This window comes from Clinocottus analis, unplaced genomic scaffold, assembly GCF_023055335.1.
Source record: "Clinocottus analis isolate CAN_PGR_092001 unplaced genomic scaffold, fCliAna1.0.p SCAF_2, whole genome shotgun sequence".
Lineage (NCBI taxonomy): Eukaryota > Metazoa > Chordata > Actinopteri > Perciformes > Cottidae > Clinocottus > Clinocottus analis.
This window is the reverse complement of record NW_027175931.1, coordinates 19,064,872-19,080,615: the sequence shown is the minus strand read 5'-3', so window position 1 is coordinate 19,080,615 and position 15,744 is coordinate 19,064,872. Positions and strand designations below refer to the sequence as shown.

Below are 15,744 nucleotides of genomic sequence, written 5' to 3'. Positions count from 1 at the left end.
AGCAAAGAGGTTTTTGTGGTCATTATTGCTGTGAAACGGTCTTGATCGTGGTCTTGTGTCCTCGATGTAAAACCCATATTTTGCACAATAAATCAAAAACTCTACTGGTCTTATGAAGTTTGATGTGATTTTGAATTGGGATTAATTTAGTATAATTAAATATAAGAAGGATACCAATGTAATCATATCTGGAAAAAGTTTAATGAAACCTTTTGTCTTACAGAAATGTATATTTATGTATTATTATACAATTATTTGTTTTTGAATTGGATGTGCAAAAACACACTAAAAAAATGAAATAATGACACATTTCCATTTAAATCCATTATGCAATTCACTTTATTGCCAAGTTGATTTTGAGTATAGTAACAAACAAAACAACAAACATGACATTTTTCACATTGGCTTTTAAATAAAAGCCTTATCGACATGATTTTATCGAGACACCATAATTAAATGAAATTATAAAAACCCACAATTGAAATGTACACGAAAAAAAAAATCATTATAAAACATTTTGACATGCAATAAATACATTCATTTCTCTAAGCAAAGTAAGATCAATATTGACAATAAAAGGCAGAAAATGCACAAAAAAAAAAAAAAAATACTGTTTGGTTAAATATTGCTTTGAATTGTTTTCATGGTATAAACTCTTGTAAAACCACAAAATGTTTCATGGCCGTTTGCTGAAATAAGATCAAGTTCCACTGAAAAATATTATTTCCATTTTAAATGAGTCATGTATGCTCTGTCATGTATATTTTTTTTTCTCCATTCATTCGCAGCTATACTGCTGTCTGCGTGGCAGTCTGTGTTACTGCTGAACTTTCTTATGAACCACAACCGGTCGGGTACAACCACCTCAAAACGTCACACTGATCTCCATTAGATCATAATCCATCATTACTACACATCGCCAAAACCAGAATAGATGTTTTTTGCATGTGTGTGTGTGTGTGTGTGTGTGTGTGTGTGTGTGTGTGTGTGTGAGGCCCCTGAGGCTCTGTAACATTTTGGCGCAGGTTTTAGTGTGTGTTGGGTGGAAGCTGTCAGTGGAATCACCTTTTCTTTAATAATGGCTTTTTCTATAAGAAGCGACAGTCCAAACGGAGCAGGGAAACCTAATTAAATCTGATCTAATCCTGACTGGAGCAGCAGTCTGCCATCCAGCTGTGTGTGTCCATGTGAGCGTGTGTGTGTGTGTGTGTGTGTGTGTGTTGTGTGAAATATATACAATTAAATCTTCTCCTTGACCAACTTTTGCTCTTCCAAATTCCTTGCTTGTGTTGTCCTTCCTCTTTGTTTGTCTTTGAATTTAAACTCCTAGAGCAGAAGTCGTACACTGTAAACAAAAAGATTCCAGCCAAAGTCCACTCGGTTTGTCTTGTGTGTGTTCAAGGTAGAGACAGAAACAGAGGTCCAAGCTAAACAGATGGAAGACGACACGGCAGCCAGAACCCCCTTTCCTTTTTAACTACAAAGAGCCCAGTGTGGGTTGTGGGCTTATTGGGTGATAATTGTTAGGTCTGGAAAAAGGATAACATCTCTGAGGGCACGCTGACATGAACATTAACATTTAAGAAGAAGAAAAAAAAACCTTGACAATGACCTGCAGCATTCAACAATGAAAAGGCACAAACTGCATTTCCTCACAAGATAAAGTGAACTCACAGAATGAGGTGTGGGGGGGGGGGCGGGGGGTGGATAGGTGAAGAGACTTAGAAAGCAGCTTTTCCTGCTGATTTACTGAAGGTTGTGAAGCACGGGCTATTTTTCTCTTCGTTTCTGCCTCTTTTTCCTCACAACTCGGCTCCCTTACTTGTTCTCTCCATCTCAGTGCATGACTTGGCCGGTGCAGCCGAGGCCCGGCTCAATTGTGCAATTTCATAGATGTTTACTTTACTGGCATCTTTCTGAGCATATTTTCCCCCCGAACATTTCCCCTCACATTATTCTGCATTTCCTCTACAACGATATGTTGCCTTTAATCTCCCTTTGCAAGCCTTTTCTTGGCTTGAGGATCAGAATACAATAATGATGTCAGACCTTCTTTTTTTTTTTTTATTTGGCCCGTCAACTCCTGTATTTTAACACATGCCACAAAGTTCGTTTTGGAAATTGATCAGGGCTTAAAGAAAGAGAAAGTAGCTCCTCACATAAACATTTAGACAACTGTCTTTTTCAGCATGAAAAACAGCTGGAAGTGAGTAGATCACGGGAGAGGAGGGAGGCGGCGGGCGCCGCGGGTCAGCGGTTTGCGCCGAGCGTCAAAGAGAGAAGGGACAGAGAGAGGAGGTGAGGAGGGAAGTGGCGCTTCGAGGTAACGAGGGCGACCGGGCTCTGCACAAGGAGGAAGAGGAGGAAGGCAACAGAGAGCAAAGTGCCAGAGGAAAGGCAATTGTGGGACTTCCAGGGGATCATGAGAGCCATAAAAAAAAAAATCACAATACAATGATTTTTCCAGAAAAGTGCAGTTTGGGGAAATAAATTGAAAGCAGCTGCGTGTAATAAAGACTCTTGAAAGTGTCAAGTCTCTCTCTCTTGTACTTCAGCCTGTGGGAACCGCGTCCAGACATGTAGATGGACAGGTGCACCATGTGGACACATCACGACATCTACACACAGGCACACATGCTTACGCACAAGCTATTGCAGAATCGTCAACGCGTCTTGTATTGAAGGCACGATTGTATTGGTTGACGTGAGAGTCAGTCAGTTGGTTTCGACACCAAAGTAAGGCTTGATTATTAATATCATTTGGCTCTAGCTTGCATTTAAAATGAGTATGTACACTGGACAACGGTGGCATTTCTGCGCCGTGCTCTCAAGCCGCATTAGTCACACAGAGAACGCCTTTCACAGTAAGGAGAAGTCAAAGTTGGTCAGGAGCGGAGCTCGACAATGCAACCCGTGGAAAATACAAAGATCGTCGCTGAGTTTTTTGCTTTCAGCATCTGCGACGTCTGCTAAATGCTTCAGTCCTTTTGGCACACGTCGTGAAATACAATAAATGTCAAACAACTATGATTGCAGATCGGGACTATACAGCCTGTCAGAGTCACACAGTGACCTCGGCCCGCTGCCGCTGGTAGAAAGCTTAAAGGCATACTTTGAATGTTCCAACATTGAACCTAAACCCTTTTTTGGTCTACACGGGGCCATTGGAAGTCATCCAGGTTTGTATTTATATTTTGTTAGTGTTATAAAAGATACGGGCAACGTGAGAGAGAAATGAGGTGGCCTACAGAATAAAGTGTTGGTGGTTTGTCTTGATGCAGGTCATTTTTAATCCATCAATTAATGTAACTGATAAATAGTTTGAAATGCCTAATTCTATTACTTTTAAAACATCTTCATCTAAACCGCTTTGGTGGCAATGAGAGGTTTTCTGGGTTGTGTCAAATAAATAACATCAAATAAAGGCATATGGCATTAAAGCCCAAAGGGCGAGTGGCAACACCAGTGAATTGAAACAAGCCTTTTGTAATTTTAAGAATTTAATAAACTACAAAGCAACACAAATTCTGCCCATTTTTTACATTTTTATTTAGATTATAGTTCCTAGGCCCACCCCCCAATATTGATTAACCCTGCTCCAATTAAAAATATATATTTACCGACATGAATATAGAAAAAAATATTTTTAAGAATTCATGTGACCAAAAAGACGTCGAACCAGTTTATCCTCAACATCCTCAAGTTGTAGCTAAACGCCTGCTTCTGCCGCGCGGCCCTTGAAAGCCGCTGATGTCGTATCAGCGTGACACTGTGCAGAGTCTATTCCCAAAGAGAACAGAGGGGAAGGAAAAGAGAAGATACAGTCTACTTGTTTTCTGAATGGAGGGTTTTCAGAAGTTCGAACAAGCTTTCATACTGAGACAATGGCTCGGATCCACCCTGCTGCGCGCTCCCTGCTCCTCTCCCTCCCCATTCTCCGTCTCTCTATCTGCCTCTGAGCAGAAACACACGGCACATCCTGCTCAACACAACACACCAGCCAAAAGTTCACTTCCTGCTCCTCAGCTCTTCTCCTTCACACCGACCCTATTCCCAGGACGGGCATTAACAGCCCTCCGTACGCTGGACCACCATCGGGACATACAAACAGACAAGCAAACGCTTCCCCGCTCTATAGACACACAACCCTCGCCCTCCGTCTGGCATACGCATTAATGCAATTAAGCACATTTCAAACCGCGCACATCCTACAGAAACGTTCTGCCATTATCTTGTTCTTCCCTCCTGCACAGATTTGGTGTGACAGTGGAAAACCCTTTTGTGTTGTTTTAATGGTGTAAGGCATGGAAAAGGAGGAGAGTGACTTTCATTCAAACGACAGAACGAGAAGGAGCGAGGAGGACTGAAATTCCCACGACTGACACTTCCTTCTCCTGCAACATTTTTAGCACGTATGCACAAGCTTGTGGACAACAATCTCCGACTGTTTCATTGAAGCTATATCCTTTCTTTTTATTTGTCAAAGAGCTCAACAAAAACATGCTCAAAACTCAAAGCATCATCCAAAACAAGCTCTGTGTGTGTGTGTGTGTGTGTGTGTGTGTGTGTGTGTGTGTGTGTGTGTGTGTGTGTGTGTGTGTGTGTCTGTTTAGGGAGCTACTGGAAATACATAATGTCTTTTGGAGACATTTCAAAGCACAACACCTGTCCCCTTGTATGTGTGGTTGAAACCAAACATTGATGCTCATTAAAGGACGGTTTAGAAATGTACAAACAGACAGTTAAGATACTACCAAGATGACTTTGCCTTATGTTGTAACAATGGAATTGGTCAGACCGGCACAAGCCTCTTTGAGGACAAACACAATAGAAAATGTATACCGCATAGTAAAAATAAAAACAAACAAAAATGTTAATATCACATGTTATCTCTCCACCATAAAAACTGTAACAATAAATGTATAAACACAGAAATAACCACAGGTTTAACACAGGACAACTGCCCTGTTAATATGAAAATTAAAAAAAAAACTGTGTGTGCATGTGTGTCTGTGTAAGTGTGTGTGTTGATAATTCGAAGGTTTAGTAAAGCTTAGCGTCCCCATGCTGGGTTCAGTCCTGAGGTAAGCACCAGTTTCACGTGCGCTGCTTTCAGTTCAAATCAAAATAAAGAAAAGTAAGTGACAGAATACAACATGTTTGATATGATCATATGCTACAGAAAAGAGAAGCCCTTAAATTATTGTTCTTTTTTTTTTTTTTTTTTTTTTTAAGCCTTTAAGATTCACCACATCTATTACAGTGTATTTATGGCTTTAGTCTTCACATTCACCCACTGAGGTTGGCATTGGCACTATAGTGGTCAGACATTGTTTATCTGAATCAAGGACCAGTAGATGTGGAAAAAAAGAAAGAAAAGAAAAGGCCAGTATGTTCTTTGGAATAAACATTTTAAAGACGACAATTGTGCCGTCAACCCGCAACCTTTAAGTGCTCTTTTGTTTTCTAGCTGGAGGAACTGCTGGTCAGCCAACACAGAAATATTTCATTCTTTGTTTCCGTGCTTGATACCAGCGGAGAGGGAAGGGAGGCCAGTCCTGGAGACATTTGCTCGGCTCGGATATTCTGTTAATAAGTGGATCAGAGGGGTAAGATGGCAGGCATGAAATGGGACATCGCGCCGGCGAGCAGTGGGGATTGTCCAGGAGAAAGTGGAATTTCACAGGGATTACTGAGGCACAGCAGCTGGGATGTGCTACTCACCCACTGGCTTCCAAGAAAGACCCACAAACCCCTTCTTATGTTCATATCACTGACAGATTAGCAGCTCGCTACGTGTGAGTCTGTGTGTGTTTGTGTGTGTGTGGAGGGTTGGGGGTTGTCTATAAGTGTGTTGACTGCAGTGGAGCTCATTTCAGGCTAAGGCACTCACGTTGGCCTGTCAACAGTAGCAGGGGTCCCAGACAACAGACTACAGGGGAGGGAGGTCAAATGAGAGGTCGGACAGCGGAGAGGCATCCGGCTACTGCTGATACACGATGAATCATTGTGCTGCTGTGAATAGAGTAATTGCTCCGCGTAGAAACTGTCAAGTTTCTGTGCAATTAATTCTGTCCGAGCCTTTCTGATCAGCTGCATCGGTAATTGCAAATATTACACAATGTCAGGGGCAACACCCAAGCTTCGTCTACACACCATGAGATGAAGCTACACTAATCATGAACATGGATTAGTGTGTCATGAGTTGAGTATGTGCGGTCATGTCCCAGTTATGAGATCACAGGGCTAGGCTTACTGCATCTCAATAACAACTGAAAGCTAAGGGATGCTCATCAAAATGCAAAGGAAGTTTGAGCTCAAGATGGGTGACATGCTAACACGAGTGAAAGGCTGGTTGAGCTACTATTGCTGTCACATAGTCGGAGCCCTTATCCGTACAAAATATGCGGGGGAGTGAGTTACTTTTCAAAATGTGGAGAAACAAAACAGAGACTTTACCGAGATGCTGAAGCATTTGCTCTTATTGTTTAGTCATTTCCTTGCAACTTGTCATCATCATGAACATGATTTTGGAGTAGCTGGAGAGTAAGATACATTGATTGTCCAGTACCCTCAAAACAGAAAAAAAGAAAGAATATACATCCACCCATAACTTTAAAGTCCAGCAGAGTCGGCTTATTCATTTGGTAAAAGTTCCACTCGGGTCTGGACCGAAACCCTGAATCTTGTCCTTGTGTGCTCTTAAATGTTTTGGTACAAAGATGATACTTAATTTTACACAGGTTTAGGGTCAGATTGCAACATTTCATCGCAACAGTTTCTCTTTGGACTTCACCATAGTACAAAAATAAATAAAACAATTTCATTTTGGTTTTCAATTTGTCACTTTGGCTCAATGGCTGTAATTTTTCAATGTTTGCTTGCATATACTGTACATAAATACTGTACTTGATTGAGTGGGTGTCTTTTGGGGACGGAATAGCACAGAGCTCCTTTGTGAAGGAGGACTTTAAGAAACATTAGATGCACAGAAAAGGCACTTACAGTCTACACATGCTGGTGTGCATGAACAGACCAATTCCTCTTGGCCTGAGTCTGAGGTGCAGTGGAGATATCGAGTTGAGGTGAATGGCTTTAGAATACTGCAAGTTATGTGTGCACACACAGACCTATTGGTGAATGCCATTTATACAGGTCTTGTGGTCCTAGCTGGGTGAGTAGCGGTCAATGATGCGGGCGTCGGAGAGGGCCTGTTGGGGAGGGGGGAGGGATTGCCCCAGGATGTCCATCTTGTCGTGGGAGATACCCAGGTGCTCTGCGGCCAGTTTGGACAGTGGGTAGAGGCTTTCCATGACCTTTGCATCAGCGACCAGTTGCTGCTGGGCTTGGATGAGAAGCTCGTTGGCCTTCTCCTGCTTCAGCCCCAGATGCTCTGCTGCATATTTGCTAAGCGGATAGATGCCCTCGGCAAAGTCCAGCTTCAGCTTCCCCTCTGTGGTCAGGCCCCCTGCACTCCCACTGCTGCTGTGCATCTTCATGTGGCTGATGAGGTTGCGCTGCTGCGCGAACTTTCCCCCGCACACCTGACATTCATAGGGCTTCTCCCCGGAGTGGATGCGCATGTGCTCGGTAAGGCGATACTGGCGGGTGAAGCGCATGCCGCAAGAGTCGCAGGCGAAAGGTTTAAGGCCCAGGTGGCTGCGCATGTGGCGGGTCATGGTGCCCCGCTGCGTGAACTTCTTGCCACAGATGCTGCAGGGGTAAGGCCGGGTCAGCCAGTGGGTCTTCTCGTGCTGCCGCAAAGTGGCTGGGTCTTTGTAGGACTTCTCGCACGAGGAACAGCGGTAGGGTCGGATCATCTCCCCGATGCCCCCTGAACCCAGCCCCTGGCCGGACTTAGTCTCCAGGTGGGACAGACTGTTCAAACTGTTGCTGCTGTTCAGGCTCCCATAACCGTTTGTATTGCTGCTTATGTTTTTGGTGCTGCTGTTATTGCCGTTTCCCATCTCCCCACCAGAGTTGCCGTACAGCTCCTCTTCCGTGTGCGTCTCCACGTGTGCGTTGAGCTGCTCTGAGCTCGGGAAGCCTTTGTCACAGGGGATGCAGACATAGAGATTGTCCCCGAAGCTCTCTGGCTCATACGGCATGTGGAACCTCCCCATTGGTCCAGAAGGGGACGGCCGGCCTTCACTGCTGCCTGTCTCCTCCGTGCCTGACCCGCTCTTGTCGTCTGCTCCTTCACTCTCCTCCCCGGCCTTGTGGTGGTTATGATGCTGGTCTCCATTTTCACCCCCGTCCTCCTCATCCTCATCCTCGTCTTCATCTTCAGCTGTGTATGACAGTGGCTCATGTTTCACCCAGCGGTAGATGTTGCCCATGTCTCTGCCCGCCTCTCCAGCTTCCGTTGGGGTGTCAGGCCTGGGGGGGCACGGGTAGCGATCTCTGGCCTGGGAGCCTGAGCGGTGCAGGTGGGGGAGGTGTGGGCCAAGAGGCTGGTTGAGATGGGAGAAATGGGGAGGAGTGAGGGAGCTCGCCTGGTCGGTCGACTCCATTTTCTCCGAGGGGAAGGCCCTTCCATTCGTCCCCTGCATGGGACTGGCGCGGCCGCTCAGAGTCCCGTCCCGCTCCTCATCATTGTGAGTGTTTGCCAGATGGGATCGAGAGGGTGTGTGCTGCAACTGGGAGTTGGGGCTTTTCTTGGAGAGATCGAGGCCGTAGTTGGGGGAGCAGTTCCTCTCAGCGTGGGCCGAGCGCCCGAGCTGGGCTGGCAGAGCCGACTGCAGGGACGGGAACACCTGAGAGCCCTGGAGGGAGGTTGGAGCATACAGCTCCCCAGCATGAATGGCAAGTCGATGGGGAACTAGCTCCTCTAGTGGTGATGCCCGGGTTACATGGCTGTTCATAATTCCTCCTGGAGGGCAGGATTGAATGACAGGAGTGGAAATCCTATACCTGCCACCACTCCCCAAACCCATGCTATTGGGCCCCATCTTTGGGTAGGGCAGAAATGCAGGGCCTGGGCGGGGAGGGTACTTGCAATTTCTTTTTACCTTCTTTTTGCACAAAGCCACTAAGTCAAGCAGCTGAAGATAACTGGCAGCCGCCAAGACAGCGCTTAGATTGGGTTCAGTGGGAGAAGTGGGATCTCCCTCACTAAGGCGGCCTGTGTAGATGTAGTCCAGAATGACCCTAAAGACCCCTGGACTCACCATCTCGTGGTCAAGGTTGATGAGATTGTCATGGACCACCAAAGATTTCAAGTAGAGGCTGCTGGCAGCCAGTATGTTCTTGTGAGCTCTGAAGAGGGCGTTCTGCACCACAATGATAACATCACACAGGAAGCCTTTGGTTCGTTGGCTGTTGAGCTGCAGGAGGAGATCCCTAGCATGACTTGGAACTTCCATGGCACCCAGCATCGTCTTCAGTCCGCCACCTGCAACAACAGATATCTGTAAAACGTCATGCGCCAGTAAGCCTTTCAAAACACAAAAGCACAATGAATGTGTCATATATGCACCACGAAAATGATTATTGATGCATTCTATGAAATCTATGATTTATGCATCAGACTATATGAGGATATATCTGAGAGGTTTTAATGCCAAAAAGTTGTATTGCCTTCGTAAGAGTAAAATACATTTGCAGAAGTGTGGAAACACAAGTATGCACATGCATATCTATGAGGATTAATACAGATGAATTAATTAATGACAGATTTCCTCCTGAAACGCGACACATTACTTAATTAAATTGAATTTTTATGCAAATTCTAGGCAGCAGAGTTTAAATGATCATGTTTAATTAAACGATTCCACTCAATGAAACATGGACAGAAGCCGAACTTATGTTTGAAGGTGCACATGGATGCCACTTAGTAGAAGGGAACGTATGCTAAAGGTGAGCTGTTGCAATGCTTTCCACATTATCAGAACTTCAAGTCTACGCATTCACTTCCTCTGCAGTGAGCAAGAAGAAAAGAAAGACCAGAATTCAAAGAATGTCAGGTCTATATTTTGTAACTGCTGGCTTCCTAATGAAGTATTACAGACGTAGTGTGCAGGGTTTTAAACACAGCACAGCATGAATGTTTCACAAGTACAATAAACAGCAGGTATAAAAGCTGCAGGGACGCACTCATCCACAAAAGATGGATCTTTCAGCTCTCCTTTCTGCCCAGTCGGTCATATGAAGATCACCTAATGCACGCTATGTAAATCACCATTACACGGTTCAATATTTTAAATTAAGATGAGCTCCGGGAATGCAATGCACACACACACACACACATACTTAGATCCCTCCTGCCCCCACACACGCACACACGCACACACACACACACACACACACACACACACACACACACACACACACACACACACACTAATTGTTCCATCAAGCCTAAAATAAACTATATCAGCTGCATGCATGAAACACCGTGTATTGTTCAACCAGTGGCATCTGAGGATAGTTTACATATCAGATTAAACGTCTCGAGCCGTCCCTGAGGGTTTAGTCTCACTGATGGGAAACAAGCGACTAAATAAATATCATGTCATCCGTCTGATTATGGGGTTCCTGACTCCAGCTCATTCACTTCTTGTTTATTTCATTCAGTGTACACGCTCAGCACAAGTTGAGGGAAGTTTGAAATTGGGTAAAATACACCCAGACAAATTAGTTACGAAGGAATTCTGGAGAGTCCTGGAAAAAAAACTAATATGACTATTATCTTGTATCACAATAAATACAAAATGTTTACTCCAAAACCTCAAGGTCACTCGTAAACACAATTGTTGCTGCGTATTTTTGTAAATGCATGTTCAGCATCCGGCGTATAACATCAGAAGGAAACACTGATTTCATCACTGATGAAATGGAAAATGAAAAGTCAGAACCATCATGATGTGCTGCTCGTGATCGTCTGAAGAACAGTCATCACTATGAAAGAAAAAATATATATTTTTATGAAAAGTATTATTTTTTTAATCTGGTCTGTCATCATATCTATACTTAAGACTTGTATGCTTTTCATTATTCATTATTTGATCATGAATTTAATTAAAGCTCTGAATAAAAAGGTGTGTAAAACAGATTTAAACAGCTTTACTCTCCATCATGTCCCCAGTTGTCATCTAAAGTTTTTCCACTTCTGGCTTTCGTCTGGCTTTGATTACTCAACGGTCATATTTTACTATAAATTTCATCGTCGGTCAGATCAAACTTGTTTAGAAATGAGAGCGATATGAGGAATAGACCAAGTACTTTCCACAACGTGCTGAACTTTTGCAGTCTACACTGCATTAAGGGGTGTTTAGCTTACTGTTACTGTGACTGGTTACCGCGCGGAGCGTGGTGACACGTTGTGTACTCACACACACACACACACACACACACACACACACACACAATCAAGGAACATTCTGGTCTGTATGCGGTCTACAGCGCCGTATTATCTGAAATTGCATCACAGAGCATAACGGAAAGTTACGTCTTATTTATATCCTGATTTATGATATGAGATTTATTTAATTTTTTTTAACAAAGATTTAAAATCCACATTGGATATATCCATGTAGGCTTTGTAAAATATTGTGTGACGGGGGGAAAAAAAACTCATGCACAAAGCAACATTTCTGTGCACTTGCAATGTGCTGTGTGTCCAATAAATGAGTGTCGTTAACGTCTTGTGGTGACAACCGTCCAGGTAGCTGTGGGGTTTCCCATCAAGACGAGAAGACTCTCTCTTTTTCTCGTTGTGATCAGCATCAGTCTTTTGAGAACTTCAAATATCTGATCATATCTGCTCACTGTTTGACGTACTGACAAAAAGTGGGAGATCACAGTAAAACGTGTTTAATGAAACTCTTGAACTGGAGGGCATGCATCAGCACATGGCCTCCTGATAGGAAGCCATCTCGCGGTGACTTTTAGTCAGAGAACACATCATAGAGCGAGACAAAGCCTTCACTTTGCATGTATGGCTGTTTCCATCTGATAGCATTCCCTTTAATGACCCGTCAACATGCTGGAAACTTAGATGATGGAGACCTAGTTTGCATGGATGGCATTCAGTTATATTTGCATTATAGATTAATATCCATTGCCCCCTGTGTTTTCTCTGTTTTGTCACATTTGTGGTTTGGGGTGAAGCGGGAGACTAAACTACCTCTACGTGCAGCCTCAGTCACATAAACACTGCAGACATCTGCTTAAAACATTGTGTTGACGTTTTGTTTTCTTTCAATTCAATTTGCTGCCCATGCTAATGCCTGCTTGTTTATTTTAGAGCTCATTTGACCATGTTCGATGTATGAAGCAACACAGCAGTGCAAAAAAATAGCAGGAGTACATTTTACTGTCGTTGTATAAGCAACACTTTGTTGTAACTCACGAGAGGCAAACACACGCATATAAATCACATTTCAGTGAGGAAAAACCGCATCCGCACGCGCAGCTCGAGCAGCAACAGCACCCAAGACGTCGAGTTTTCGTCTGGTCATCAAACGCACCACGGAGCAGAAGAGTCGGTTTCCGGTGCTATTGCTGTAATCGCGCATCTAGAAAGCGTCACACATTTATAAAATATTTTTCGGAAGTCCGACAGAGTGTTAATCTGCATAGGAACCGCGTCAACCGTTTATTTTTCAGAGCTTATCAAATGGATGTGATAGCTGCAGCAGATTATTTAATCTTATTGAACGTTACTTGCATGGATTATTTTTAATAACTCCTCCTGATCGATAGACATATAGAATTAATTTTTAAATGGCATTAAATTGAAGCTGTGAAAGTTGTATTTGCCTGTGTGACGTTTTGGAGTTCATTGCCTCACAACTTTTGGGTTCTCCACGTCCCGTTTTGCTGACTTTGTGTCGCGCGCCTCCTCTCAGCGTCTCTCGTCGGGTTGACTCGTTACTCTTTTCATATTGTGCATTAACCCGAAACATGAGTGACTTCATCTCTGCGAATTTCACCTTATCTCCGCCTAAAGAGCCTTAAATCTCCTCCAGAGACAGAACCTGTGTTCAGCTCATCGCGAGTCACACAGCTGTTTCTTCTTCATGCTGTCACTCCACTTTCTACACGTATAGAAAATACTGGCTTTTATACAGGAAACCAGAAATTCATCAATTTAAATATTCCACCCAAAATATGTAGACAACATTTCCTGGTGTGTCTGTGTTGTAGTGGCATTATTACACAGCGTTTATTATAACACAGCCTGTTTTATATTGTCTAATAGAGACGTGATCGTGGTTTTGCTTCCTTCTTTAATGAATTATTGAAGAAGTTGAAGTTCTGTTTAACAGAGGTTGATGTTCCCTTCAACTTTTACATTCGAGTTTAAAAAAAACATTTAAAATGAATCTTAACGGTTTTTTTTTTAATTATTTGGTACAAACATTCGCAGCTCCGTGAAGCATTTTGTACTCTCCATTCCTCATTAAATTTGACTGATGCAGAATGATTTTACTAATTAATTGAGGGTTTTATGTAGAATATTTATTCGGAAAAAAAATACATATTTTCAACCGACTGCAATTAAATGCGTCATGGGGGAGGAAAGAATAAGCGTAACTTCTCGCAGTTAATAAAATTATACTGCAATAAACACGATGGTTAAAACGCGACATGATACCAAATACAAATATGTCAACGACTCATAAATAACAACAACATATTTCCTCTCTGGCACCATGCACTGCACAGTTTAACGGATAAAACCCCAACATGTCTGGTTTGGCCTGCGCGTGCACAGCATATCAGCTCTTACCTGCATGCCCGAAGTCTTCTGCCATCCGATCTAAGTCTCCCTTAATGATCATCTCCGCAGTCTAGGAGTCATATCTGACGTTTCAGCTTTGAACTGCCAGCCTCCAAAAAACCAATGCCAGTTTTCCGAGCGTGTCTGCCAGCTCTTTTTTTTATGATTATTAATTGATATGAATTTCTTGTCGCTCCTTAGGTCCGTCCTCCCACCCACTTTCCTCCCTCTTCCTCTCTCTTTCTCTCTCTCTGTCTCTGCCCCTCCTCTCTCCTCTTTCTCATCCCCTCCTATAAAAAAAAAAAATACGTGCTTAGACCAGCATCAGTTTCCTCTTATATTTTTTTTTCGAGTAATTTCCTTAGCTATTTTTGAGTCAGAGCAATAACGCGCACCGGGATGATAATGGAGCCTCTATGCGCCTTAAGTGTTTTAGCGCCCCGTGTGATGTCAGTCTATAATAAAACTTAAAGGTAAAATCGAGGGCAGGAACTTCAAGTGACCCCGACTTGAACTTCTCAACACATCGTCTTAAAGAGACAGGCAGCCATTGTATACGCACGTATGTTGCATATTTATGATCAGGCAGCCCACTTAAACGTTCAAGTGAACTTTGATGATGAATAGAAGTTACATCAAGAGTCGATCAAGCTTTTCATGTCAAAGATGAGGAATTAGAGTCCATCGCCGTCATATGTAATATCTTTCTGTCCCTGAGGCCACAATACAATCCAATTTAATCACTCTTCCTTCTGCTTTAATGTGTAATTTAGAAAACCTATCCACAATTATTAATTCATTGTGCAATTTTTTAATTAAGTCAAATGAATACAACTGTTAAAAGAAGGTGTGTCTCACCTGCAGATCTCCCCCGAGAATATTTCAAGGCCCCCCTATGGCTTCACCTAAGGAGCACTTTGGGAATGTATCCCCCGTTTTCACCGCGAGGGTTTGGACTCAAAACAATCTTATGATAAGCAATTAAACAGCCCACACTGTTTAATACTAGTATTATGATATTTGCATCGCGTTCTCTTTCTTTAAGCCTGCATTACATGCTGCAAATCTTCTATATTTATATATCATTTCAAATGTGTCATATACAACATGAATAGAAAGCCGTTTTGACTGGAGATGGGATGAGCGCGAGGCCGGACGCGCTCATCTGATCCAGATGCGCTGACGCTGTCACGTCACGGAGGCTTCATCAGGACCATCGGCTCAAAACGACAACACACACACAGTGCTTTTAAACTTGAATAAACTCATCAGAGTAGTCCACAAAAATATATAAAAGAGGCTACTCAATGTGTCACAATGTCACTCACACGAAGCCATCCCTGCCTCCGTGGCTCTCACGTCTTACCTCGGACTCATGTCTGGTGCTCTGGCCGAATGTCTGCGCTCCTTTTCGGCATTCCCTCATTAGGACCTCCGCCGTTTCCGCCGAGTCCAACTCTCTCTCTCTCTCTCTCTCTCTCTCTCTCTCTCTCTCTCTCTCTCTCTCTCTCGATCTCTCGCTCTCTCTCTCTCTCTCTCTCTCTCTCGAAAGCTCTCTTCCGCCTAATTTAACAAGCCCCTCTGTCTCCCGGTTTCACCCCTCTTTTCACTCTCTTCCGTACACTGCTATCTCACGTGTTAACAAGACAATCTGACACTTCAGACGATCCGGGGTCCGGCCGGACCAAAACCTGCCGGAGGAGCGCAGCGCGCACAGCGACACCTACTGGAGGAACATGGCGGGAGCGAGTCACATTTGTCTCATCACGGAGAACGAGCTGTGTGTGTGTGCGTGTGCGTGTGCGTGTGTGTGTGTGTGTGTGTGTGTGTGTGTGTGTGTGTGTGTGTGTGTGTGTGTGTGTTACGCTATTTTGGGAGCACCGTATGAAAAACACACTGTACATTAAGGCTGCATTGCTTTATTATTGTAATAATATATTATTGTATGATGCATTTACATGTCCCCTGTGTGTTTCAGATTGCGTTTAGCTGAGGTGGGATATACTTTATACACCCTG

General features: G+C 43.6%; 1 protein-coding gene across 2 annotated transcripts; it reads right to left on the bottom strand.

Annotated features, from left to right (window-relative positions):
• Positions 1–321: 321 nt before the first annotated feature.
• On the bottom strand, positions 322–15,182 carry hic1 (hypermethylated in cancer 1). Of its 2 annotated transcripts, none has more exons than XM_068584531.1 (2): positions 15,093–15,182; positions 322–9,394 (listed from the first exon to the last, which is right to left on the bottom strand). In XM_068584531.1, the coding sequence occupies exon 2, from the start codon at positions 9,375–9,377 to the stop codon at positions 7,167–7,169; it is 2,211 nt and encodes a 736-aa protein (XP_068440632.1). In that variant the 5' UTR covers positions 9,378–9,394; positions 15,093–15,182; the 3' UTR covers positions 322–7,166. The 2 variants fall into 2 exon arrangements, with proteins under 2 accessions (XP_068440632.1, XP_068440631.1); XM_068584530.1 differs by lacking the exon at positions 15,093–15,182 and adding an exon at positions 13,736–13,921.
• Between the last annotated feature and the right edge of the window lie 562 nt (positions 15,183–15,744).

Coding starts and splice junctions, on each gene's coding strand:
- hic1 (XM_068584530.1), bottom strand. CDS start 13,787: ATGATCATTAAGGGAGACTTAGATCGGATGGCAGAAGACTTCGGGCAT. Junction 9,395..13,735: donor AGAAGACTTCGGGCATGCAG/GTAAGAGCTGAT, acceptor CTGTTGTTGCAG/GTGGCGGACTGAAGACGATG.